The sequence below is a fragment of the Hemiscyllium ocellatum genome, chromosome 16 (assembly GCF_020745735.1).
Source record: "Hemiscyllium ocellatum isolate sHemOce1 chromosome 16, sHemOce1.pat.X.cur, whole genome shotgun sequence".
Classification (NCBI taxonomy): domain Eukaryota; kingdom Metazoa; phylum Chordata; class Chondrichthyes; order Orectolobiformes; family Hemiscylliidae; genus Hemiscyllium; species Hemiscyllium ocellatum.
The window spans coordinates 11,028,010-11,054,180 of NC_083416.1; the positions used below are offsets into that span (position 1 = coordinate 11,028,010).

General features: G+C 41.2%; 1 protein-coding gene across 3 annotated transcripts; it reads left to right on the forward strand.

Annotated features, from left to right (window-relative positions):
- Positions 1-5,407: 5,407 nt before the first annotated feature.
- On the forward strand, positions 5,408-25,613 carry thg1l (tRNA-histidine guanylyltransferase 1-like). 3 transcript variants are annotated; one of them, XM_060837031.1, is made up of 7 exons: positions 5,408-5,514; positions 10,667-10,895; positions 13,778-13,954; positions 16,160-16,329; positions 18,642-18,730; positions 21,349-21,456; positions 24,991-25,613. In XM_060837031.1, exons 2-7 carry the CDS (start codon positions 10,675-10,677, stop codon positions 25,150-25,152), a joined length of 927 nt encoding a protein of 308 aa, XP_060693014.1. In that variant the 5' UTR covers positions 5,408-5,514; positions 10,667-10,674; the 3' UTR covers positions 25,153-25,613. The 3 variants fall into 3 exon arrangements, with proteins under 3 accessions (XP_060693014.1, XP_060693015.1, XP_060693016.1); XM_060837032.1 differs by having other exon boundaries at positions 10,737-10,895; XM_060837033.1 differs by lacking the exon at positions 5,408-5,514 and adding an exon at positions 9,769-9,864 and having other exon boundaries at positions 10,737-10,895.
- The last annotated feature ends 558 nt before the right edge of the window (positions 25,614-26,171 follow it).

Consider the following 26,171-nt stretch of genomic DNA (forward strand, 5'->3'; position numbering starts at 1 on the left):
GCCAATTCACCTGACCTGCCCATCTTTGGACTGTGGGAGGAAATGAGGATCTGAAATCTGAACCAGGCTGTTGTCAGGAGCAACCATTTGATACACGCCCTTACGAACAACAAAATGGCTTCTTCATGCGAGTAACATAACAAAATGGCTCCTGGGCTGGAAATTGACAACTTTGTTTAAAATGGCTTTTTACCCAACTAAAAGCTGCATTCCTGAACTAATTGAACCAAAGATTAGCAGGCAATGCTTCCTTCATAGTATGGAGCTAGATAGGACATTACTATCCTTCCTAGCTAACATCGGAGACACAGGGGCCGAGAGATAAAACATGCCAAACAAAGTTAGTTCACAGGAAATATCATTGGCTTAACCTTATATCTATAATGTCACTTTATGACATTTTATTGGATTTGATCTGCGATTGAGGCTGTACTATTCCTTAAAAACCATATAAAAACTGTCTCTGTTTTAAGCCATATGCACAGCTTTCCCCTAGATACACAGAAGCTTTTAACCTCTGCGTTGCTGGACAACCTGACCCTAGCTGTGACAATAAAGTGTGAAATCTTACGGAACCAGACCGAATTGCGAGTGTTTATTTGACTGATCACGGAACCAAAGGACCCCTCTGGTGGGTCGAGGTCTGCAGAAACCGGAGCACCCGGAGGAAACACACACAGACGGGGGGGGTGGGGGGGGAGAACGTGCAAACTCCACACAGACAGCCGCCCCAAGGCTGGAATCAGACCTGGGTCCCCGGTGCTGCGAGGCGGCAGAGTCACCACTGTGCCACCCATTTTTCAAGCAGAGGGTAATGCGTGCATGAAACGAGCTGCCAGAGGAAGTGGTGGAGGATGGTAGAACTACAGCATTTAAAAGGCATCTGGATGGGTGTATGAATAGGTTTATTTATACAGTATTTGTAGGTTTGGAGTTTGTATTGGAATTCTTCAGTAAAGAAAAACCTGCTCCCAAACTAGTTTGTCAGTTCATGTTTCCGGTTGCTTAAGAAGTTTTGTGGTGAATTCAGCTTGAAATCTGATTGCTTGTCTGGAAGAATGACTGAAAGAACTTCATATTGTTCTACTTACTGAGCAAGATATACATCTGCCAAGACCTAGAGACAACCATGAATAATTAGTAACTTGCCCAAATTTCTAAGAACACAAGATTGCCATACTCATCTTTCTTTTTGACTCCAAGAATAATCAATATTGTTCAGAAAGTGTTTTTCTTTTTAAAGTGATTCTGTACAAAGAGAGATTAATATTTCCCCGTACCTGAAGAGATTGTGTGTGTGTGTTTTTAGGTTATTTAAACAGGGAAAGATTTATACATTTATCTTGCAAATATGTTAACCAGTTGTACACTGTCATTGAATGTATTTTGCTTTATAATAATGAAAATATTAAAAACACAAAATGATCAATTCATGTCTAAAATAGATAAAGCATATAAGTAGTTTTATCAGAACTTGAGGATATTATTTTTGTATTGCGTTACAACTTGTGGACCAGTGGGGCCAGAAAGACATTGCACTTCTCCCACCTCAGTTATAACAACTGGAATGTATGGAATATATGGAATATTCTCTACTTACCTGGACAAGTGCAGATCTACCAACACCCAATAAGCTTAACATTTTTAAAAAAAGTTCACTTGTTCAGCACCTTTAAACAATCACTCCTACAACCACGAGCACAGAGTGACAGCAGTGTGTGTCATCCATAAGTGCATCACAGCAACTCACCTTCAAAGTACCTTCCAAACTTATGACCTTCACCCCTGAGGAGGACAAGGACAGCCGATGAATGGGAACAGCCCCACCTACAAGTTCCCTTTCATGTTAGTTATCATTCTGATTTGGAACTATATCACCGTTCCTTCACAGTCACTGAGTTCAGCTCCTAGAAATCTGATCCTAACAGCACCTTAGAATTATCAGCACCACAGGTACTGCAGCAGTTAAAGAAGGTAGTTTATCACCCTCTCCTGACGGCAATTAAGGATAATCTAGTAGTGCTTGCCTTGTAGTGATATTCACATCCAAGTTAAAATTAAAAACATTTTACGCTGTACATACTAAATTGAAGAAGGAAAATTCCATAAAAAGTCATTGTTTTACATTAACATAGCAGAATTAGAATATAGCAGTTTAAATTTAGAAAGGTTTATTACCATCCACATTTGATTTTGGGAATGCTGTTCAAAAATGCAGAGTATTAAGCATTGATATATATTAAATGAATGACTTCAAACAACAAATTGTATTTATATAGCACCTTTAACATAATCAAACATCTCAATGTGCTTCACGTGAACATTTTGAAACAAAATGTAACAGTGAATACTGTACAGCCAAAAGCTTTTAATCAGTATTTTAAAGTTGAAGGGAGAGATAAAGAGGTAGAAAGTTTAAGCAGAGAATTTTAGAGCTTAAGCTCAATGCAGCTGGAAACACACCAACCAATATGAAGCAATTAAAATCAGGGACTTTCAGAAGGCCAGAATTAGATTAACACAATTATCTTGGAAGATTAAAGGGCTGGAAAAGACTACAGCAATGGGTAAATGCAAGACCATAGAGAATTTTGTAATTGAGATACTTTGCTCTCTGACTTCCACTGGTTTTCAGTCAAGCCATGTCAGTGAAAGACTTGATGTAAGTAAGAGCATGAGCAGTAGAGTTTTGCATAACCACAGGTTTACAGTGGGTACAATGCAGAAAGCTGGCTAGGGGTACATTAGTAGAGGTAACAAAGGCATGGATGAGGAGTTCAGCAGCAGGAGGCAGGGTTGAGAAGGGTACAGTTATCAAGGTGGGAGTAAGTAATCTTATTAAGGTGCAGACTTGTGGTTGGACGCTCACCTCATGGTCAACTATGGCTCCAAGCTCACAAACAGTCTGGTTCAGCTTCAGATAGTTGGCTCAGAGCATCAGACAGCCAAACAAGAGTGGATGCCTATGAATTGAGTAGGAAGGAAATACTTGGGAATATGAAGAAGCAGAGAAACATACAATGGAAGCTGAGATAAGAATTCTTTTAAGGAAATTTCCTCAGATTATTTAATGGTAAATCAGTAGTAGATGGAGAATCTTCTTTTAAAATAATAATGAACAATTTTTGATAATTTTGGGGTAATTTCTTTTGACTTCTCATTCCAACAATCTTTAAGAGAACAAAAATGTGCATCATATTGTACCTGTCACTCACTTGGGTTACCCTAAAGCTCTTCATAATCTTCATTCCGTGTTCACTATTATGTGGATCAACGTAGCAGCAATTTTAGACAAAAGAAGATCCCAAACAACAAGTCAACAACCAGTGAGTTTGTTTTGATGATGTTGGCTGAAGGATGAATGTTGACTAGGAAACCAAAGAAGCTCCCCGAGTTTCTACCAGATGCCACAGAATCTTTTACATATAAATAACTCATAGGAAATACAACATATCCAACATTTCAAAATTCCTTCAGTGCTGCACTGAAGTTTATCATAGATGAAGTGATAAAATTCTGAATTGAACACACAAATTTCTGACAGGCATGAGTGTTACGATTAAGCAAAACCAACAAAAACATTAGCTTATCAATTGGCTTTTGGAAAAACAGCAGTGTGAAAGGCATTAGAAACCTTATTACCACCCAAAACCAATGGAATTTTGAAGGCATTTGCAATTTTAAGTTGGCAAATTGTTAATTATATTACAACATAAAGTATGTAACTACTTTTTCTTTAAACATTTTGACAATGGTTACCTTGACAAGTTCTACGTGATGTAGTCCAAGTCTCATTTGCACTTCTTTTCCACACAAAATGTCAGAATGTCAGCAATGTGAAATGTCTGATTGCCAGACTGAAAGTCCCATTTTCTGGTAATCAAGTGCATATTATCACTCAATAAATTTGCAATGCTTACATCACAATCAGTAATCCCTCAGTGAGTGTGTCATCCCACCTTAACTACAGGGAGTATCCTGAATGCCAAAGCCTGTAAGGATAAACCTAAAACACTGGAAGTGAAAACTAATAATACTGTCCAAATTGACAGAATTATACCATCCCAACTTGGGGTTCAGAGACTGGTTATAAACCACCTCAACACTTGTTGTCATTAAGCTCATGAAAGCTACTTTTTAGCAAGCACCCTTAATCATCTATTAGTCTATTATCTTAACTTCTCTGACTAGTAAATGCAACACAAATAGGTGAATCATAAAATGGATGTGATCATTGTTGCAATTCTACTAGGCTGTGATTTAAACACAGCACTCATTCCTCCTAACATGAAATACTTAAAACACTGCAAAATGTTTCTTTCTCCTTTCCCACATTCCTGCAGCTCAGTTATTACCATAACCCACTGACAAAACCAAACTTGGGGGCTTCCCAACCAACCATTGATAACTCACTACTTCCACAATCTGTCAGGGGAGGAAAGGATGAATGAGGGCTCCCAAATCTGCTGCTGGTACAAAAAAAAAGTTGGATGTTGATAGGACAGCACAGCATCAACTCAAGACTTCAGACATTAATGATCCCACAAAGACTTCCAATGGAAATGCAAGGCAGACATGGGTAGGCATTTGCTCAGGCAACAACAACAAAACAAATGGCTTATGACAGCCCATCAAGTTTTGGCAGCTTTTTCTTTAGCTCTCTCTCTCGTCCAAGGAGAGGACCCCAAATACAGAACTTCATAAATTACTGCTCCTCCTCAGTGTCACAGAGAAAAAGTACTGACTTCTCATTTGGGTGCCATTGGTTTTGGGTGCGATGGTTGAGGAATAAAACCAACCTCAATTTTTAAAGCCTCAATTTGAGCCTCAAAAGTTATCAGAAAAGTGTTTCTCAATGCCGTTTTTCACCTGCAATGTCTCCTCTTCTGCCTCCCTGTTTACCTGGATTGCTTTATTCGGAGATGCCTCCATTGTGATCATTATTTTATTGTGATCTCAGTCAATGGGATCCTTCTTCACCCAACACTCACTCCCTCACCCCTTTTGTTAGGTTGGTTTCGTTGGTAACAAACGGATCGAACCTTTTTGAAAATCATTGGCCCGGCACGTGGCCCCGTGCGCGTCACAAACGGGAGGGAGAGTAACGTCACCGCTGGGCGGGACCAGAGGGCGGGACGTGCCCTAAGGGGGCGGGGACCCATCTGTCCATCATCCCCGGATATACCACAAGGGACGGAGAGGGGGTGATTTTCATCTACCGGCCTACTTGCGTGCAAACCTCTCCCGGATAAGGACAGTGAGAGGACTCGTGACTATTGTAACCCCTTGTTTCTAATATTTAATCCCCTCTCAACTGTCCGTTTCGTTTTGTTTTGTTTTTTTTAAACCCATAGAAGGGTATACCCTCCCTCCGTCTCACTGTTGGTTGGGCTCCGGGCCGGGAGCACTGCGCAGCCTCGGAGTGGCCCCGGGCCTGGGTCGGCGTTGGACTGAAGTGAGGGAGGCAGTTGGTTTTAGTCTCCGGCGGAAACGGGCGGGCGGCTAGCGAGTCAGGTATGAGGGCCGCTTCTTGAGAGGGGAGAAGGAGTTTGCTGAGCCCTTGCACAGGAGACGGGTGTGCGATGGGACAGTGTGCTGATCATATATCCCTCCACCCCACTTCCTCCTCCACACACCCATCCCCTTGCTCTCTCCCCACAACCCCCTTCCCTGCTCTGTGCTACCCCTTTCCCATTCTGCCCCCTTCCCTGCTGTGACCTATTCTGCCCCCTGTGTCCCCTCTTCCCTGCTGTGCACCACCCCCCCCCCCCCCCATCCCGTGCCCCCCTTCACTTCCCCGCACCATTGGTGTAGGTGTACCAGAGATGATCTCTGAAATGATCTGCAAGTAGGTGTCCTGTCTCCTGATGTAGAGGAAAGTGTGGTGCAGGAAAAGCCGGCATGGGGTATAGGTTTGGGGTCCATGTGCATGCAGAGTGGAGTGGTGGGAAGAATGCAAGGTGCTGTCATGGGAGGTGGCTCAGTGTGGCGGCATAGTGGTTAGCATTGCTAAGTCATAACAGGACCCTGGTTTTGATTCCAGCCTTGGGTGACTGACTGTGGAATTTGCATGGTCTCCTTGTGTCTGTGTGGGTTTCCACCCATAATCCAAACATGTGTAGGTAAGGTGGATTTGCCATTGCTAAATTGCTCCTAAGTGTTCAGTGAGATGCAGGTTACATGGGATAGCCATCATTAAAATCCCATGTATGGTTACAAGGAAGGGGTGGAATGCTGTTTGTAGGGTCGATGCAGACTCATTGAGCCGAATGGCATCTGCATTGCCTTCTGCACTGTTCTGCATCCCAATCCTTTAGGTTGGAGATGCTACTATGGGGAGTGGGGTGTATACAGCCAAACTGAGTATACAAAGAACATGAATAATTTAAGAAAGGTGATGAGAAAATAGTCAGAAGTCACATGACAGTAGGTTATAGTGAAAAGGTTTATTTGAAATCATAAACTTTTGGAGCATTGCTCCTTCATCAGGAGAAGGCACTTCCACTTAATGAGAAAATAGTTTAGTGCCAGACTTAAAGAGGAATTTAAGACATTTTGTTTCAATACATATATAATACTAAGGAAGTTGAAGAAGTGGAGATGAGTAGGGAGTAAAAAAAGTGGTCTTTAGTTATTGCTTAGGTACTGTATCAGCATTTGCATTTATAGAGTAATAGAGAAGTACAGAACAGAAACAGACCCTTTGGTCCAACTTATTCATGCCAACCAGATATCCTAATCTAGTTCCGTTTACCAACACTTGGCCCACATCCCTCGAAATTCATACACCCATCCAGATGCCTTTTAAATGTTGTGATTGTACCACCACTTTGTCTGGCAGCTCATGCCATACACATCTCGCTCTGGGTGAAAAAGTTGCCCTTAGGTCCCTTTTAAATCATTCCCCCCTCAAACTAAACCTATGTTCTGTAGTTCTTGACTTTAACACCCCAGGGAAAAGACTGTATATTTGATTTATTCGTGCCCCTCATGATTTTATAAACGTCGATAATGCCACCCCTCACCCTCCTATGCTGCAGGAAAAACAGGCCCAGCCTATTCAACCTCTCCCTATAGTTCAAATCCTCCAACTCTGGCAACATCCTTGTAAATCTTTTCTGAACACTTTCAAGTTTCACAATATCCTTCGCTCAAGAAGATATGCTTCAGTGGGTGGCAATGATGATATTAAGAATGGAAATAACAGCAGAAATAGACCATTAGTCCCTCAAGCTGGTTTTGCCGTTCAACAAAGTTATTGCTGATCTGCCGCAGTTCTCATAGTTCTCAACCAGCATTCCTGCTCATTTTGGATTGGGTCTGTGCAGACAGCAACTTCTGGAACTAGAAGCTAATGCTGTGAATAGCATTGGCATGTCGATTGCTGCCTGTGGACTGTTGGAATGGCTGCATCTCTGCAAATATGAAAGGGAGCATTGTGCTCAACTCCTCTATTTCTAAAATGTTTCCACCTCTCCTTAAACACTTTCCATGATTAAGCCCTCACACATCTCTGGAGAAGAGAATTCTAAATATTCACCACTGTCCGGGATAGAAAATTCCTTCGCATCTCTGTTTAAATTAGATTACTTACAGTGTGGAAACAGGCCCTTCGGCCCAACAAGTCCACACCGACCCGCCGAAGCGCCACCCACCCATACCCCTACATTTACCCCTTACTTAACACTACAGGCAATTTAGCATGGCCAATTCACCTGACCCACACATCTTTGTGACTGCGGGAGGAAACCGGAGCACCCGGAGGAAACCCACGCAGGCACGGGGAGAACGTGCAAACTCCACACAGTCAGTCGCCTGAGGCAGGAATTGAACCCAGGTCCCTGGCGCTGTGAGACAGCAGTGCTAACCACTGTGCCACCGTGCTGCCCCAGCGGCAAATGTGTCCCCCTATTTTGTAACTGTGCCTCCTAGTTCAAGATTCCCCACAAATGGAAGCATCTTCTCAACATCCACCCTGCAAGCCTCCTCAGAATCTTGTATGTTTTCAATACGATCACTCCTCATTCTTCTCAACTGTAACGAATAAAGGCTTTATCTAGTGATTCCTGATAAGTCAGCTACTTCATCCCAGGAATCAACCCAGCAAATTTCTTTTGAACTGTCTCCACTTCTAGTATATCCTTTCTTAAACACTGGCATCAAAACTTTATACTGCTGTAGCTATGACTTCAACAACACCCTGCACAGTTGGAACAAGACTTTCCTACATTTAAACTCCCAATCTCCTATAAATAAAGGCAAAAAGTTAATAGAACTGAATTGGCCGTTCAACCCTTCGAACCTGTTAATCAGAAATATAGAGATACACAACAGGGAAACAGACCCTTCAGTCCAGCTAGGAGAAAATGAGGACGACTGATGCTGGAGATCAGAGTTGAATGTGTGGTGCTGGAAAAGCGCAGCAGGAGAATTGACCTTTTTAGGCATGAGTGTTTCGATCCCTGATGAAGGGCATCTGCCCGAAATGTCGATTCTCCTACTCGGATGCTGCCTGATCTGCTGTGCTTTTCCAGCATCACACACTTGCCTTCAGTCCAACTCCTCTATGCTGACCAGATATTCTAAATAAATCTAATCCCATTTGCCAGCATTTTGCGCATATCTCTCTCTCAAACCTTTCCTGTTCATGTACACATCCAGATGCATTTTAAATGTTGTAATTGTAACCCCCTCCACTACTTAGTCTGGCAACTTGTTCTATACACACATGCCACACTCTGTGTGAAGAGGTACCCCATAGGCCCCTTATATCTTTTCCCCTGTCACCTTACACCTATGCCCTCTAGTTTTGGACTCTCCTACTTAGGAAAAAGACCCTGACTATTCACCCCCTCCTGACCTCTCATGGTTTTTATAAACCTGTATAAGGTCACCCCTCAGCCTCCAACACTGGAGGGAAATTATTCTATTTTCCTATTCAGCCTTTCCCTATAGTTCAAACCCTCCAGTCCCAGCAGCATCCTTGTAAATCTTTCCTGCACCCTTTTAAGTTTAGCAACCTCCATCCTACAGCAGGGAGACCAGAATTGAATGCATTATTCCATAAGTGGCCAAACCAATGTCCTGTACTGCCACAGCATGACACCTCAACTCCTAAACTCAATGCACCGATCAATAAAACAAGCATACTGAATGCTGCCTCCACTACCGTAACTAGTTGTGAATATACTTTTGAGGAACTATGAACCTGCATTCCAAGGTCTCTTTGTTCAGCAACACTCACCCAGATCTTATGTGTATAAGTCCTGCCCTGATTTGCCTGGGACAAAGCTAAGCAAGCAACAGTTCTCGATAGTTGGTGGGTTTGATGTTCTCTATTTTGCAAGAATATTGAGAGATCCAATTAGACACTGTGTGGTTTTTGCCCTGGTACCTCATGTACCTGTGGTTCTTGTCTTGTTGCTTCCAAACTATCTTGTTAATTTGAAGGCTGGCTTCTGTTTGGAACTGGCGCAATTTCAAAAGGAATTTTGTACCTGTTATAATGTTAAGGTTGCTATCCTGTCGTCAAGTGTAATTTTTGTAATTGCCTTTTTTAAGGGATTGGGGGGAAAATGTTTTTGTACAAGCCTGACTACTTTTGGAAGAATAGCGCTTGTTGTTCACTTAAGTGGGAAGCAGAATACTGGGAGAGAATAAAGTAATTAAATAAAAATATAAACTACTGTCATTTATGAAACAGTAACTACAAAGGAAACAGTGTTTCTTTAACTAAAGTAACAGCTAACTAGTAAATGCCAATAGACATACTGGTCTGAAAGCCCTAGATATCATCTGATCTCAGAAGCTGAACAGACTCTGGTCTGGTTGGTGCTTGGCTGGGAGACTGCCTGGGAATACCAGGTACAGTATGTTTTGCTGCCAGCAGAGGCTGCTCACATCACTGCATGTAAACTTTGATATCAATCCATGGTCAGCTGCTACTGGCTGCTACTCTCTGCTTGCTTTTGCCTTTTTCTTGCATGAGAAACTACTGCATAAAGAGTACAGGGTTGGGTGAGAAAAGTAGAAGAAAATAAAGGAAACTTGTGCATAGTGATCAGATATCAAGGCACAGCATTACAGATCTGGAGCAAAAACAGAATTTGCTGGTGAAACTATGCAGCTCTGGAAAGAAAGTAGAGTTAACATTTCAAGTCCAAATATCACTTTTTCTAGCTGCTATCAGTTCTGATGAAGAATCATTTGAACTTGAAACATTAACACTGCATTTTACCTGGAAGTGCTGCCAGATCTGCTGAGTTTCACCAGTAATTTTTGTTTTCATTTCAGGCCTCCAGCATCTGCATCTTTATTTTGTTGTCAATCTAGAGCAATGTTTCCTTCAACTTCTTTCTGTGAAAGGCCTTCAGTTTGTGCCCTGACTTGAATTGTGTTTTGTGCAGCAACTTTGAGGCTGATTTATGAGTATTCTTCATCAAAACTTCTGGGTTACAGTGAGTGGTCATGCAGCTTAATGGGGATGTTAGTCTAGACAGTAATCTAGAAGTAGATAACTTTGGTGTTTGTTCCTACTTTTGTAGCATTTTATAAATGTGGGCTGTTTGAGACTGAGACTCTGAAAAACAGTTGAGTTTAAAATGATAGTACCATGTGCTGCCTGGAGTGAATCAATAATAATTGTTAACCTCTTGTACTTTTGCAGGCTACCCAATGCTATATAGGACATATTTGAATCGACTTTCAAAAGCTGCTCTTACGGTTGGTTTTTCTAGATGCGGTAGGGAAACGAATGGAGGATTCCATGTGCAAGCTCAAAGACACAAAACCATGGCTAAAACTAAATTTGAATACGTTCGCCAGTTTGAAGCTGATGATACCTGTCTACAAAATTGCTGGGTTGTGGTTCGACTGGATGGTAGAAATTTTCACAAGTAAGTGGAAAGCAGAGATGCATACTACATTTTGCTGCTTTTTATTAAGCCCCTAAAATTAACGTTTATCTAAAATCTCTGCTGTCTGTATCTTACATCTTACCAAGTATTGGTAATCCATCACTCGCGTCTGCAGATCTGTTTGGATCCTGGTTCATGGACATAAGAGAGAGAATAGACCATTTAGCCCTTGAGCCTGTCCATTACATAATAAAGTAATGAATGGTTTTAAATTATCTCACCGGCTGTCACGTCAAGTCCTTTAATGCCCTTGTCTACCAAAAACCTTATTTTAAAATTACTAATTGAGCTGGCACCTTCAATCTTACAGCATATAGAATATTGCATCATGGAAGGAAGCAGTTCAGCAAATAAAGATTGTGCCAACTCTTTCAAAAATCAATCCAGTCAATCCTGCTCTCCTTTCTACCACTATTTTTCCAGTGTTTCCTAATTTTTCTCCTAAATGGGTTCTTTAAATTCATCCTTGTCTTAGAATCCCACTAGTGGAATGATTTTCTTCTAAATTATTGTCTGTCTGAAATGAATTAATTTCTTAATCATCTGTGTTCATCTCTATTCCTAAGATCACCAGTGGAATCCTGATAGTATTCTTCTGAATTTGCTATTTTCCTTCCAAGACTAATCAGTTATTTGGCCTGAAGAGAGTAGAGCACATTATTTCAGAGTCGCAGAGTTATACAGCACAGAAACAAACTCTATGGTCTAACTTGCCCATGTTGACCAGACATCTGAAATAAATCTAGTCCCATTTGCTAGCATTTGGCCCATATCCCTCTAAACCCTTCCTATTCATATACCCATCTACATGCCTTTTAAATGTTGTAATTATATTAGCTCCACCACTTCCTCTAGCAGATTATTCCATACATAAATTACCCTCTGCGTGAAAATGTTGCCCCTTGGGACCCTTTTAAATCTTTCCCCTCTTAGCTTAAACCTATGGCCTCTAGTTTTAGACTCCTCCACTCTGGGGAAAAGACCTTGTCTATTTACCCTCTCCATGCCCCTCGTGATTTTATAAATCTCTATAAAGTCACCTCTCAACGTATGATGCTACAGGGAAAATAACTGCAGCTTATTCAGCCTCCCCAAAGCCCAAGTCCTACAACCCTGGCAACATGCTTGCAAATCTTTTCTGAACCCTTTCAAGTTTCACAACATTCTTCCTATAGGAGGGAGACCAGAATTGCACACGGTGCGCCATATGTGGCCTAACCAATGTCCTGTACAGCTGCAGCATGATCTCCTAATTCCTGTACTCAATGCACCCACCAATGAAGAAAGCATAGTCACCTTCGCTATCCGATCTACCTGTGACTCTACTTTCAAGGAACTATGAACCTGCATCCCCCAGGCATCTTTGTTCAGCAACACTTCTTCTGGACTTTACCATTAAGTGTATAAGTCCTGCCTGATTTGTCTTTCCAAAATGCAGCACCTCTCATTTATCTAAATTAAACTCCATCTGCCACCACTCAGCCCATTGACCCATCTGATCGAGATCCCATTGTACTCTGAGGTAACCTTCTTCATTGTCCACTACACCTCCATTTTTGGTGTCATTTGCAATCTTACCATATCTCCTATTTGCATCCAAACCAATTGTATAAATGATGAAAAGCAATGGACCCAGCACTGATCTTTGTGGCTCATCTCTGGTCAGGGGCCTCCATTCTGATAAGCAATCCACCACTGCCACCAATGTCACAAAGAATGTTACCACCGGTTCTGTAGCCAAATAGTCAGATATGGTCTAACGTAAGTTTTGTATAACTGTAGCAAAACTCTTTATTATGCCAGAAGTTTAAAGGCTATCATTCCTTAAGTTTTCTAAAATTATTTTTTGTACCTGATCTATGTTTGTGACCTCTAAAGCTCTTTGAATTGACATAGTCACATTTTTTCCTTTTTTGCTCTGAAATCAGTGACCTCCCATTTAACTGAATTTAAATCCATCTGTTACAGATTCTTCTATTCACATTTATACACTGATTTACTATATTAGCAATCTTTGTGTTATCTCAAAACTTGGATATATGACTCTCTCACGTATTATCAAAGTCATTAATAAATGTTGCGAATAGCTGAGTCATTAAGTGTTAATTTTAGTTAACTGTTTCTTACGTGGAGCTCCGTATGAATTCCTTCTATAGACATTCCTTTAACTACTTTAGTTAGTTCCTGCAACAATTCAGTTACATTTGGTAGACATGCAGGAGCTATTACACATCAATATTGGCTTTCTGTACTCAGCTCAAATTATCCATTCAGTTGCATCAATACATGGTAGTCTGTTGCCTCAACAACGAATGGCACAGTGGCTCAGTGGTTAGCACTGCTGCCTCACAGCACCAGGGACCTGGGATCAATTCCCGTCTTTATGCAAACTCCACACAGGCAGTTGCCTTTCGCCCCGTGTCTGCGTGGGTTTCCTCCGGGTGCTCCGGTTTCCTCCCACAGTCCAAAGATGTGCAGATTAGGTGAATTGGCCATGCTAAATTGCCCGTAGAGTTAGGTGCATTAGTCGGGGGTGAATGTAGGGGAATGGGTCTGGGTGGGTTGCTCTTCAGAGGGTTAGTGTGGACTTGTTGGGCTGAAGGGCCTGTTTCAACACTGTACGGAATCTAGTCTAATCTAATCTTTATCATGGCAATCATATCCCAGGCGTGTTTGTCAAAATTCCAGTACTTGTGTTCTTTTGTTGCTGAATTTGAGGAAATTACTCCTCCTTTTGTCAAGTAGGGTTGGGTCGAAGCTTTTGTATCCTGGCTGAATGTTTTTGGTTTCTAAGTTCAATGTGATGAAAGTGCTACTGTTTGTAACTCTTGCATTTATTTGAACTTATTGCTTCACTTCAGGTTTGCAAATCTGCATGATTTCAGAAAGCCCAATGATGAGCGGGCCCTCCGTCTGATGACACGATGTGCTTCAACTGTCATGGAAGAACTGAATGACATTGTAATCGCCTATGGCCAAAGTGATGAGTACAGTTTTGTCTTTAAGAAGACAAGTAACTGGTTCAAAAGGAGAGCAAGGTGTAGTGTACAAATAGAAGCTTTCACTCTGGATTAGTTTTCTGGTTTTATTTAGTTTGGATGTATTGAGAGCCAAGAGTCAGGGAAAGCAGAGATGTTTTTATTAGTTTATGGTTTACATACATTGTTACCAGGAAAGACTGGAGGAATGGAGACTCTTTAAATTCTAGCAAGAAAGGATAAGATCTGAAATAAGTTATTAAAGCTTTAACATAAATAGGAAAATTCTTTCTACTAGTTGCTAAGTTAGTAACTAGAAAGCATAAATTTAGTATCATTCAAGGAAGAATAGAAGAGTTTAAAAGATGAATACATTCATTTATTTTAAGACTAAGGATGGTTGAGATGAAACGAACAAATAGATTCCATATGATTTTAAGGAGGTAAATGAGCAAGTATTGAAAATTAATTTCAAAGCTTGGCCTGTATCAAGCATAGGAAAGAGGACGACATGTTGAGCCTATTCCTACATTCAATTAGATTATTACTGTGTACTTTAATTCCATCTACTTGCCTTGGTTCCATGTCTTTTAATATGTTGGTATTTGTAACTCACTAGTGTGAATTTACAGTTTATGGTGATAAGACTGGATTTCTTGTGTATGCACGAAATAATGATTGTTATCTGTTTCTTGAAGTCCTCTTTCTCCCATGTGTGCTCACCCACGCCATTCAACCATTAGTCCATCTTGTACTAAGTCCCACTTTGTGACCACAAAGTATCTTTTAGGATCGCATATTTGCTTACTGAACCAAAGGATAAATCTGTTTTTATTCTTTCAGAACCATTGTAATACAGAGGAACCTCGATTATCTGAACAAGATGGGCGGGCACTATTTCGTTTGGATAATTGATTATTTGGTAAATTGGTTTCCTCTGGGGCTCAGAGTTTCATGTGAAGTCCGCTCCCCGTTCAGGAGACTAGGCAAAAGCACACTGTGCGCAAGACCCCACCCCCACGGCCTGCCACCAACCTCGACTGCCCTCGCACGCCCCAACCCTGTCCGCTCCCACCCTGTCTCCCCCAGCCCCGTCCAATGCTATCCCCCTGCCCGCCCGCATCCCCGTCCACTCCCATGCACCATCGGACCCCCGTCCCAGCTCTCCTGCCGCCACCCCCCCCCCCCCCAAACACCGGACCTGGGCCAGCCGGAATGTACACCAACAGTAAGACTGCTGTCGCCTTTGTGGGCTGTCTCCAAATAGTGTGCGTGCACACAAACACACACACACATCTTCTTTGACAGGTTCCACCCCTGCCCTGTACAGGACAATGTTGGAGAGATTATCTGAGGAAGGCGGGGTTTAGGGTTCACCCCTGGGTAGAACTCCAGGGAAAGTGTGTGGGCGGGAGTGCGTGAGGGCAGGAGGTCAGTCATTTAAAGACTGTGCCTGGACTGTCCAAGATTGTTCTCGCCAGCATTTCAGTGAGCTGAGTTCGTTTTTAATCATTGTACCTATAAACAAAAGATGTGATCAGGGTTGAAACAGCTCTTTGACGTAATGTTTCTATCGGGACCTTGAGATGTCTTTCGGACAATCGATATTTGGATCATCGAGGTTCCTCTAAGGCAGGGAGTATGATATATTAGTGATCTTGTAGCTCAGGTTGATTAGTATGTAAGATAGCTCGTTGAGCTTGATGGTTTGTTTTCAGATGTTTCATCATCATGACTAGGTAACATCATCACTGAGAGTCTCCAATGAAGAGCTGGTGGTATGTCCCACCTCTTTATTTATAGGTCTTGGTTTCTTAAGGTGGGTGATGTCATTTCAGGTTCTATTTCAAGGGAAGGTAGGATCTAAATTGATGTGTTTATTGATGGAGTTCTGGTTAGAATGCCATGCCTCTAAGAATTCTCGTGCATGTCTTTGTTTCACCTGTCCTAAGATGTGTGTGTTGTCCCAGTTAAAGTGATGTCCTCCTGTGTGTATAGAAACTAGTGATAGTGGATCGTGTCTTTTGGTGGCCAGAACTGGAAATTATGTTACCCACCTTAAGAAACCAAGACCCATACATAGAGAGATGGGATATATCACCAGAGCTTCACCAGAGACACTCTGATTGTGTTACCTAGTACGGTGATGAAACGTCTGAAAACAAACCTTCAAGCACAGCGAACTAACTTACATACTTAGTTTGATAAATGTAACATGATTTACTGTGATTAACAATTCACTTTGTTTCCCTCCTCTTCCAACAGCAAATTCATGAGCCACGTGGTGTCTCAGTTTTCTTCCAGCTTTGTTTTCTACTGGAAGGATTATTTTAAAGATCAAGCTCTGTTATTTCCACCTGGATTTGATGGGAGAGTCATTCTTTATCCAAGCAACCAGAACCTGCGTGACTACCTAAGTTGGAGGCAGGCAGATTGTGAGTTTTTTTTAAAAGTTATAAGTTAATTGCGATTATATTCATTTTTCTCAAGCTTTCACTCAATGATGTATTAAAGGTTTATGTGATTAATTGAACCACTCTATAATTTAAGACCATAACACATAGGAGTGGAAGTAAGGCCATTCGGCCCATTGAGTCCACTCCGCCATTCAATCATGGCTGATGGGCATTTCAACTCCACGTACCAGCATTCTCCCCGTAGCCCTTAAATTTTTGATGTCACAAGGAATTATCAATCTCTGCCTTGAAGACATTTAGCATCCCGGCTTCCACTGCACTCTGCGGCAATGAATTCCACAGGCCCACCACTCTCTGGCTGAAGAAATGTTTCCGCATTTCTGTTCTGAATTGACCCCCCCTAATTCTAAGGCTGTGTCCACAGGTCCTAGTCTCCTCGCCTAACGGAAACAATTTCCTAGCGTCCACTCTTTCCAAGCCATGTATTATCTTGTAAGTTTCTACTAAATCTCCCCTTAATCTTCTAAACTCCAATGAATACAATCCCAGGATCCTCAGCCGTTCCTCTTATGTTAGACCAACCATTCCAGGGATCATCCGTGTGAATCTCCGCTGGACACGCTCCAGTGCCAGTATGTCCTTCCTGAGGTGTGGGGACCAAAACTGGACACAGTACTCCAAATGGGGCCTAACCAGAGCTTTATAAAGTCAATTTGATCTCCTACCAAAGGCTTTGCCTCTTTGCTGAGATACAGGTTATCATGGCCCTCTCAAACCCCTACCTCGTGCCCATTTCTCAAATTAGCCTTGGGGAGTGTTTGCTCATCTTTGAACAGGATGGAAACTTTTCAGCGAGTATGCATGCATATATTTCCCAAGGTCAGATACCATCTACATGAGATGATTTGAATGCATTTTTGACTGCTTCAGTTGTAGTATTTGGATTCCATTCTAGACTTGCCCAAAGTTAGTAAAGTGACTTGTAATTGTTATCCCGGTAGATGCGTGGTATCTCAGCATAGTCTGAGAGATGTTAGGAGACAGGGTGTTGGTGGAGGGTTGTTTTTTGGACTGGAGGCCTGTGACCAGCAGTGTTCTGCAGGGATCAGTGCTGGTCTACTGCTATATGTCATTTATTTTTTTTTAAAAATTGGTTGAGAATTTAAGAAGCATGATTAGTTAGTTTGTGGATGACACCAAAGTTAGTGGTAGAGTGGACCGTGCACAAGGTTAAGATTACGAGGGAACTTGATCAATTAAGCCAATGGACAGAGGAGTGGTAGATTGAGTGTAATTTGGATCAATGTGACGGGTTGCATTTTGGTAAGGCGAGCAAGTGGAGGACTTATATAATTAATGATAGGGCCCAAGGGAATAGTGTTGAACAAAGACCTAGGTGTTCAAGTACATTATCCTTTGAAAGTTGTTTCACAGGTAGACAGGGTGGTAAAGGTGATGTTTGGCACACTTGCATTCATTGCTTAGATCATTGAGTATAGGAATTGGGATATCATGTTGCGGTTGTACAGGGCATTGGTGAGGTCTCTTTGAGTAGTGAGCATAATTCTGGTCACTCTAAAATAGGAAGGTTACTATTAAGTTGGAGAGGCCGCAGAAAATATTGCAAGGATGTTACTGGGACTGGAGGTTTTGAGTTATAAGGAGATGCTGGATATGTTGGGACTTTTTACACTGAAATGTAGGAGATTGAAGGGTGACCTTTTATAGAGGTTTATAAAATTGAGGCGCATAGATAAGATGAATAGCAAAGGTCTTTTCCCTAGGCTAGGGGAGCTCAAAACTAGAGGGCATATTTTTAAAGATGAAATGGAGAAAGATTAAAGGAGACCTGAGGAACAACTTGTTCACAAAGAGGGTCGTTTTTGTGTGGAATTAACTACAAGAGGAAGTGATAGATGCAGATACAGTTACAACATTTAAAATGTATTTGGTTTGGTACATGAATAGGAAAGGTTTAGAGGGATGTGGGTCAAATGGGACTAGTGTGGTTTGAGACACTTGGTGAGCATGGACAAGCTGGACCAACGGGTCTGTTTCCGTACTGTATGACTTTGTTTACTGGATAAGTTTGGTTTTCATGGTTCAAATGATTATAATACAAAAATTCCAAAACTCTTCCAAATTTTTCTGTTGCAAGATTGATACCTCTTTTGTGCTGTAAGATAGGGTGTACTTTAATTATTCAAGTGATTGAATTCTGTCACTTGCAATGCCCATGCATACCTCTACTGTGCAATGCATTGAAATTTGAGATGAAGAATATTCAAGTTGGAATGCTCTAAACAGTGATTTTTTTTTTCTATCAATAGGTCATATTAATAACCTTTACAATACAACCTTTTGGGCATTAGTGCAGCAAGGTGGTTTGTCTAACAGCGAAGCTGAAGAAAAACTAAAGGTAATAATCTTGACACTATTCACTATGGTTAAGCCTGGCAACTGCTTGAAATTTTGTTTTAACTGATCGTCTTATCTCAAGCGTTTCTCCTCGTGGGATACTAAGTTGCTGTGAATATACCCTCTTAGCAGTTTCTCATTTGGCAATGCTTGGAATAGTAAACAGAGTAGACTCATGGTAATAGTGGTGATTAGAGAATTGATAGATTGAAGCATGCAGGGCAGCACGCTGGCTCAGTGTCAGCACTGCTGCCTCTCAGTGCCAGGGACCTGGGTTCAACTCCTGCCTCTGGTAACTGTCTGTGTGGAGTTTGCACATTCTCCCCGTATTTGCGTGGGTTTCCTCTGGGTGCTCTGGTTCCCTTCCACAATCCAAAGATGTGCAAGTTAAGTGAATTGGCCATGCTAAATTGTGCGTAGTATAAGGAATGTTTTAATTAGGGGTAAATGTAGAATAATAGGGTAAAGGAATGGGTTTGGTTGGGATACACATCAGAGGGTTGGTGTGGACTTGTTGGGCCAAAGGGCCTGTTTCTGCACTGTAGGGATTCTATAAAAAAAGTTCTTTAAGACAAAAGCTTGAAGTGTAATGGTCGCAAAGTGGGGAGATGCTAGGAATTAACATCTCTGCTAAGGTGATGATAATTCAAAGATGAGCACATCCTCAGCTATGTATTTGAAAAAAAATGTCAGGGATAATGGGAAGTACTAAACTTAAAAGTCTGCCTAACCGGTCAAGTCTGAAATGCTACAGATTGAATTGCATGAGCAGAAAAAGTTGTCTACTTGAATGCTGTCAAACCTACCCTCTGTATCAAACTCTGTAACAATAGATGCACCAACCGAAGCTATTGGGGTTCTGAACCACCTTGATGGGGATCTATTGAGTGGTCAGAAAGCTTAATCTATAATGACTCCCAACAACAGGTATTAAATACGCCTAACTGCTAAACCTGACATAAACAGCTCATTTGATAATTATGGATTATTGATCATTCAATTCACTTAAATTTCTAAGAGCTATATTGAAGGAAAAGAATTGGGATTGTCCTATCGGTGACTCTAATATGTAACTTTTTAGCTTTCTCATGGCATGTGGGTGTTGTGAAGGTCAGTACTTGTTGCCCAGTCCCAATTGCTTTGAACTGAATGGCTTACTAGGCTATTTCAGAAGGCAGCTAAGAGTTAACCACGTTGCTGTGGGTCTGGAGACACATGAAGGTCTGACCAGGTAAGGACAGCAGGTTTTCTTCCCTGAAGGACTTCAGTGAACCAGACAGATTTTATGACAATGGCCAATTGTTTTCTAGTTTCCATTAGTCTAATTTCTTTTAATAAGAGGTTTTTGGAGTAAAAGGGTTGGCACTGTGCATGCAGCTCAATCCCCCCTCCTGAATTCATATCTGGTATTTTCGGGGCTGAACTTTGTTGTCTTGACCCATTTGATGGACCATCACCTTAGTGGCAAGTTATGGATTCAAGCTCTATATTGGAACACAATCTAGGTTGATGCTTCATTGCAGTGCTTGATGGGGAGGACTGCATTACTGAAAGTATGGTCCTTCAGCTGAGTTATTTAACTAATGTCTCAATTACTTTAAATTGTCAAAGAAGATCCCGTGCTGTCATTTAAAGCAGAATGCTATTCTGGTGCCCTAGTCATCACTCTGCCTCTAAGCTGTACCACCAGGTTGTCATTATTCTGATTTGTTGTTTGTGGGATCCTGTTGTGCAAAACGGCCTAATATGTGTTATTGTAACTCAAAATAACTTTAGTTATTGGAGAAATGTAATCCCATAAATTCAAGTTTTTAAAAAAAACTTTAGGAATGATTAGTAGTGACCTACCCAAGGGCAGCTCCTTTGCTTATTCCTTGTTGTCTAATACTTTTCTCTTCATTTAGTTATAAATGCCTTTGTGTTTTCAATTTTAAATGATGTAAGGTGATTTTTTTTTCCTTCCTTGGTCTCCAACACTTTTAAAATTTCTACAGTTACTTCGTTCAGTAAGATCTCGTGTCTTACAATATGGTCGAACTAAACCTGTTGCCTTCTCTTGATAATCACCATCAAGCTCCCTTTCTCCATCATGCTAAATGTCGTTTTTGGTTTTCATTCTTTCCAACTGACCTACTCCTTCCTCCTTCAGAATTGCATTTCTCCAATTTCCAGTCTCTGGGTATTGATCTTTCTCGGTCTGCATTCACAACCTTACGGAACAAGACACGCCAAACCGCAGTCTTCAGAATTCTTAGATCCTTGCTCATTCATCTAAGCAATTCTTTTTATTTAGCATATGCACTATATGCTATTGCTGGTCTGGCTCTCATTCCTTGTGGTGGTAAACCATCTCCGGCCAAATGCTAATTAAATTGCAATATCTGTTCCAGCTGTTAACATTAACCTTTCCAATATTATTTCTTCCAATCTTCATAACTTGAGCTTTTTTTAGAATATTTCTCAGTCCATAAGCTTTCATTGCTACTTCCTATCTATCAATGTAGGTCTTTGTGCTGTATTAGTCACTTTAACAATTGCTTGTTTTTAAATAGCAGCTTGAAAGGATATGGTTTTGAATTTGCCTTATGATGCATTGTTTTTATTCTGTTTTGGTCACAGGGTAGTCTTGCTGGAGAAAAAAACGACATTTTATTTTTGGAGTTTAATGTAAACTACAATAACGAACCAGAAATGTATAGAAAAGGAACAGTGTTGATATGGCATAAGGTGAGCAGAATTCTATAAAACCTGAATGGCAACCACAGGATGTATGACATTTACACTTGGTATTTCATTGTCAGTTCGAGCCTAGCTACTCAACTGCCTTTGAAAATTGCTCCTTGTGCTTCCTCTCACTAGGAACCAAGATGAAAGTAAATGGCGTCATTGCTTGAAATGCAGGCCTTTTAAAAGGCCTAACCAGGACATTTTCAGAACTGATTGAGAATAAATTATGCCAATTGCATGTTGACAGCTACGTAGTTCTTAGAAAATAGGCAAAAAAAAGCTAGGTTCTGATGTGGGTTGGTTGGCTCAGTTGGCTGGATGGCTGAATTGTAATATTTACAACATGGGTTCAATTCCTGCACTGGCTGAGGTTACCGTGAAGGGCTGTTTTTCTCAACCTGTCCCCTTGTCAGAGTCCTGGTGATCCTCATGTTAAACCACCACCAGTGGAGAATTGTGGTACAGTGGTAGTGTCCCCATCTCTGGGCTAGATATTATGTGTCATGTCCCACCTCTCCAGATACGTGACATAACATCTCTGAACATGTCGATTAAAAATATCAAGAGCTGGATTCTTGGGGCTCTTGTGGTGCAGTGGTGGTGCCTCTATCTTGAGGCCAGGGGACCTGAGTTCAAGTACCACCTGCTCCACAGGCATGACATAAGATCTCTTGAACAAGTTGAGAAAATTTCTTGACAGCTAGCTTCTGGCCCTGATCAAAATCACTCGCATCATACTGTCCCCCTGTCAGAATAACCAGCTATTATCAGAGAGTAGGAATCTGTGTCTCATTCATCAAGGCTTCTGGTGGCTGGAAAAAAGAAAGGCTATTGCTGCCATAGTGACCTGTGTCGGAGGGATGTTGGGTGGGGAGGAGTGACCTGGCAAATTGAGCAGTAATGGTTGTCTCATTACCTGAAAACAGCAGTGCTCGCCTCTGATATCATTTCCAGGTTCGAGGGTGCTCAGGTATGTGGTGGTCTTCCATCTGAGCATACCCAGGCTTGGACAAAATTCCACATCAGTGGACTTTCCTCAGGAGCCCCTGTCCCACAACCTGATGTGGAAACTCGATCCATCATCATCTACATAGCGTGAGGATGCTTCCTATACGGACTGCTGCTGCATGTCAACCATGCCATCTGCTGCCTAGGTGTGCTTTGGCATTCTGTTCCACAGCCAAGCCAGTAGAAGGCTCTCTCTGGTGGAGTTGGCTTTCCACTGGGACCTGAGGTGGAGGGTGTTACATGTAGCAGTCCCATGCAACTGCCAGACTCTGAGCCCAACTGCTTCTTCGTGGTGCTGTGAAAAGTGTTAGTTGCACTATTTAGTTATTTGGAAAACCTCTTTTGTTTTTGTTGAATTTTTTGTCATTCTCCTCCTTTGTGCATAAGGGGTGGGCAGTTAGGAGGACCACCTCGTGGGCCTGCTAAGGTAGTCATCAATGGATCCAGATGTAGTATCTGAATGCTTGTCCCTCTAACATAGCTATGTTTGTGTCTGGGTGCCCTTGGAGAGGGAGCAAGTGGTGTCCATGTGAACCTTCGAAAGATTTTACAGGTTGGCACCACAAGGGCATCTTCTCCCTTTCAACACTAAATTAGTTTAGATTTTTTGTCTTTTTTTAATTTTATTTGTTATTCTTGCTCTGTTCTGGTGGGCAGCATTTGTAACTTGTTAATTTGGTGGTGGGTTTATTGATATGACAAAAAAAAAACTGGGTTCTTGTCCTAACCAATGTCTGGAACGTGGTCGACTCAAATCATAGCTCGTCCTTGTCAGGAATAGTAGCTGTCATCTGTGAGCTATTGTTCAGGAACCTGTGCCTTGGTTGTCACTGGTTTGAGTGGCTGGTGAAAGGGAGAGGTGACAAGAGTCACGGATGTACTCTGTGGTGAAGCAATGCTACAACAAGAACAAGAGTATTCTGTGGCAACACCTTGAATATGGTTATACTCAGCTCCTATGTCATTTGTGGGTTGGTGGAGGTTCAGGTGTGCAATGGATTCCATCTGAACATATCCCCGCTTGGACAGGTAAAGGCTCTCTTAGGATCCTGTGCCCCAGAACCTGAGCTGCTTCATCTAAATTTCCTCTATTTTTGTTACAGTGCCCCCCGAAGCAATTTTTGCTCTTCTCAATTTGGTTTATTTTTTTAAAAATCACGGACTTCTTCCCAACTTGGTATTCCAGACAAGGAAAGTGATGTCTTTGCTAAAATACAAATTAACAATAAAATATATGAAAGTCTTTTGTCTAATTCAAAGATGAATATCAGTCTGGCAAATGGAGAAAGGGCATATTATGGAATCATAGAATTTTACGTAAGGAGACCATTTGACACATTGTATCTATATCAGCTCAATGCATATATTCAGTCTTTTGAAATGCCCTATGGATTCCGCCTCCACTCTCCCAAGCAGTGTTGTAATAACAAGAATCCTTTGATATATTTCTAATCTGCAGGAAGCTGGGTGGATACAGCAGTGACTCCTTCTGGTTTTAGAGGTGTAGCTAACTCTGAGATAGTCTGTTCGGAGTTTGTAATCTTTTAGATTGTACTGTTACGGGATTTAATATCCAGTCATAAATTAAGCAGGTGCCCTGTTTCTAGTAGCTTTCCATCCTGAATAAAGATTGCATAGAAAGACGTGGGTGGAGCTCTCTAATTCTGTGTTTAGAAGTGCTGTTGATTGTGATAAAGAAATGGAAGGTCTTGGTTTTGATGTGACGGATCTTGCTTTGTGCAAATTGTCCACAATACTTGTCTAAAAGCTTGAAAGTACATTAAAATAATACATTTTAATGAATTGCCCTTGTAATCCTGAGGACATGATCAAACACAGAGTCTTTGGCAAGAGAAGTTAAATCAAAACCCCATTTTTCCGCCTCATGGGAATGATCCCATGGCACTATTACAAAGGGCAGGATGCTTTTCCCAATGTCCTAGCCAATTCTTATCCCTCAATCAATATCACATTTTAACTGAAAAAGGATGTTAATTTGGTTATTTGTGGGAGCTTGTGTGCCAGATTTTCTCCACTACTACAGTGACCACACTTGAGGACTGCACGAAAATGCTTTGGAACATCGTGTTATCATGAGGGCCACAATAGAAATGCAATTCTGTTGTTGGAAGTTGTCAATGTTTGGAAAAGGCTACTTGCAGTAAACTGTTATAAAGAACATAGGATTAACTGTTCAGCTAGCAGATGTAAGTGTTCACTACCTTAAGTTCAAATGCAAAAATGGGGTGGGTTAGGAGAAGCGTTTTAACCTGCTTACAATGAATTGTGGCATAGGTTAAAGGGGAAAGCTGTTGAAGTGGCAAGTTTTAAATGGATTCAAGATGCAATTTGATACATCTTAGGAAGCATTTGAGTCCAGGAGATATATTGAATTTGATCTTTGACAATAGGACAATATTACTGGGTCTGACTGTCCTGTGTACTTCAATGTTTTATGTGTATTTGGGTGAGATTTGTGTTCTGGTTATTAACATCCCTTCCTGATTTTATTTTCATCTGGTTAAGGTTGACGAGTCTATTGATAAAAAGATTATAACTCCGGATGCACCAGAGGGAAAGAATGTTGTGGTTAAAAGGACTCGCAAGAAAGTTCTTCCATTTCATGTGGATATCATTGGAGATAAGTTCTGGGAGGAGCACTCAGAGATTCTTGCTGATAACAGCTAAGCAAAGATTTCTTCTTAACACCATCCTGATGATACTGACATCGGGAATTCAAATCAACAAGCAATGTCGGGTCTCCTGATTCTTTGTCCAGCTGGTTAATTTGGATTTTGAGTTGCAGGGAATAATGGAAGGATGCTGCATTATGCCCAAGTCAGCTCCAAGTTACCCAGTGGGGTTCACAGGATTGCAAGAAGGGGCAAGATGCTTTGTTTTCTCTTTCATTCCCTTCCTGATCAGAGTGCTGAACTTGGGCTTCCTTTTACTGCTGCAGGCTGAACGGACTAATATGGTTGAGATTATAAAATTTGAGCTGGGGTCCTGATGTCATTTAAAGTTGAATTATGTACAGATTTTTAATGTTAGATGTGCTTTTGACAAATGTCTTTGAATGAAGAAATGTAATATTATTTCTAGTTCAGGTTAATAATTCTCTTTATTAAATCTTGATAATGTTTTAAATATTTTTTGCTTGAATTGTCTGACCTTGTGCATGGCCAATGAATCTCATACCTATGCACTTCACTCTCTCATATTTAACTTAAGTCACCTGACTTGCATTGCAAACATATTTTGTACAAATTTGTGGAATACATTGCATTTTTAATCAATGCTTTTTAAAGCAATTATATTTTTCTTTATTCTTGATAGCTATAAGAGATGTCACAGTAAATGTCATGGGGACAAAAGCCTGTGTGGGCCAGTTAGATGCTATGATGGGTGCCTACATTTCTGTAGTTGAGTGTTTTAATGAGTCAAATGACAACTTTTTGTGATTAACAGTAACTCCAGCTTTTATGTATATAAAGTTGCCATAGACCTGCCAGATCATTAGAGGAAGGCAAGTGGTGCTGGTTTAATGTCATGGTCACTACACCTCTGGTGAGGAGAGAGGTTGAGGAAGGAGAGTCCTTTACGGTAACCTCACTATATATAGAACCTTTTTTATAAAACAGCTTCCTGGGGTTTTATCTAATAGCTTGAGACGAAGCCGTAAAAGATTTTAGGAGATATGATCTAAG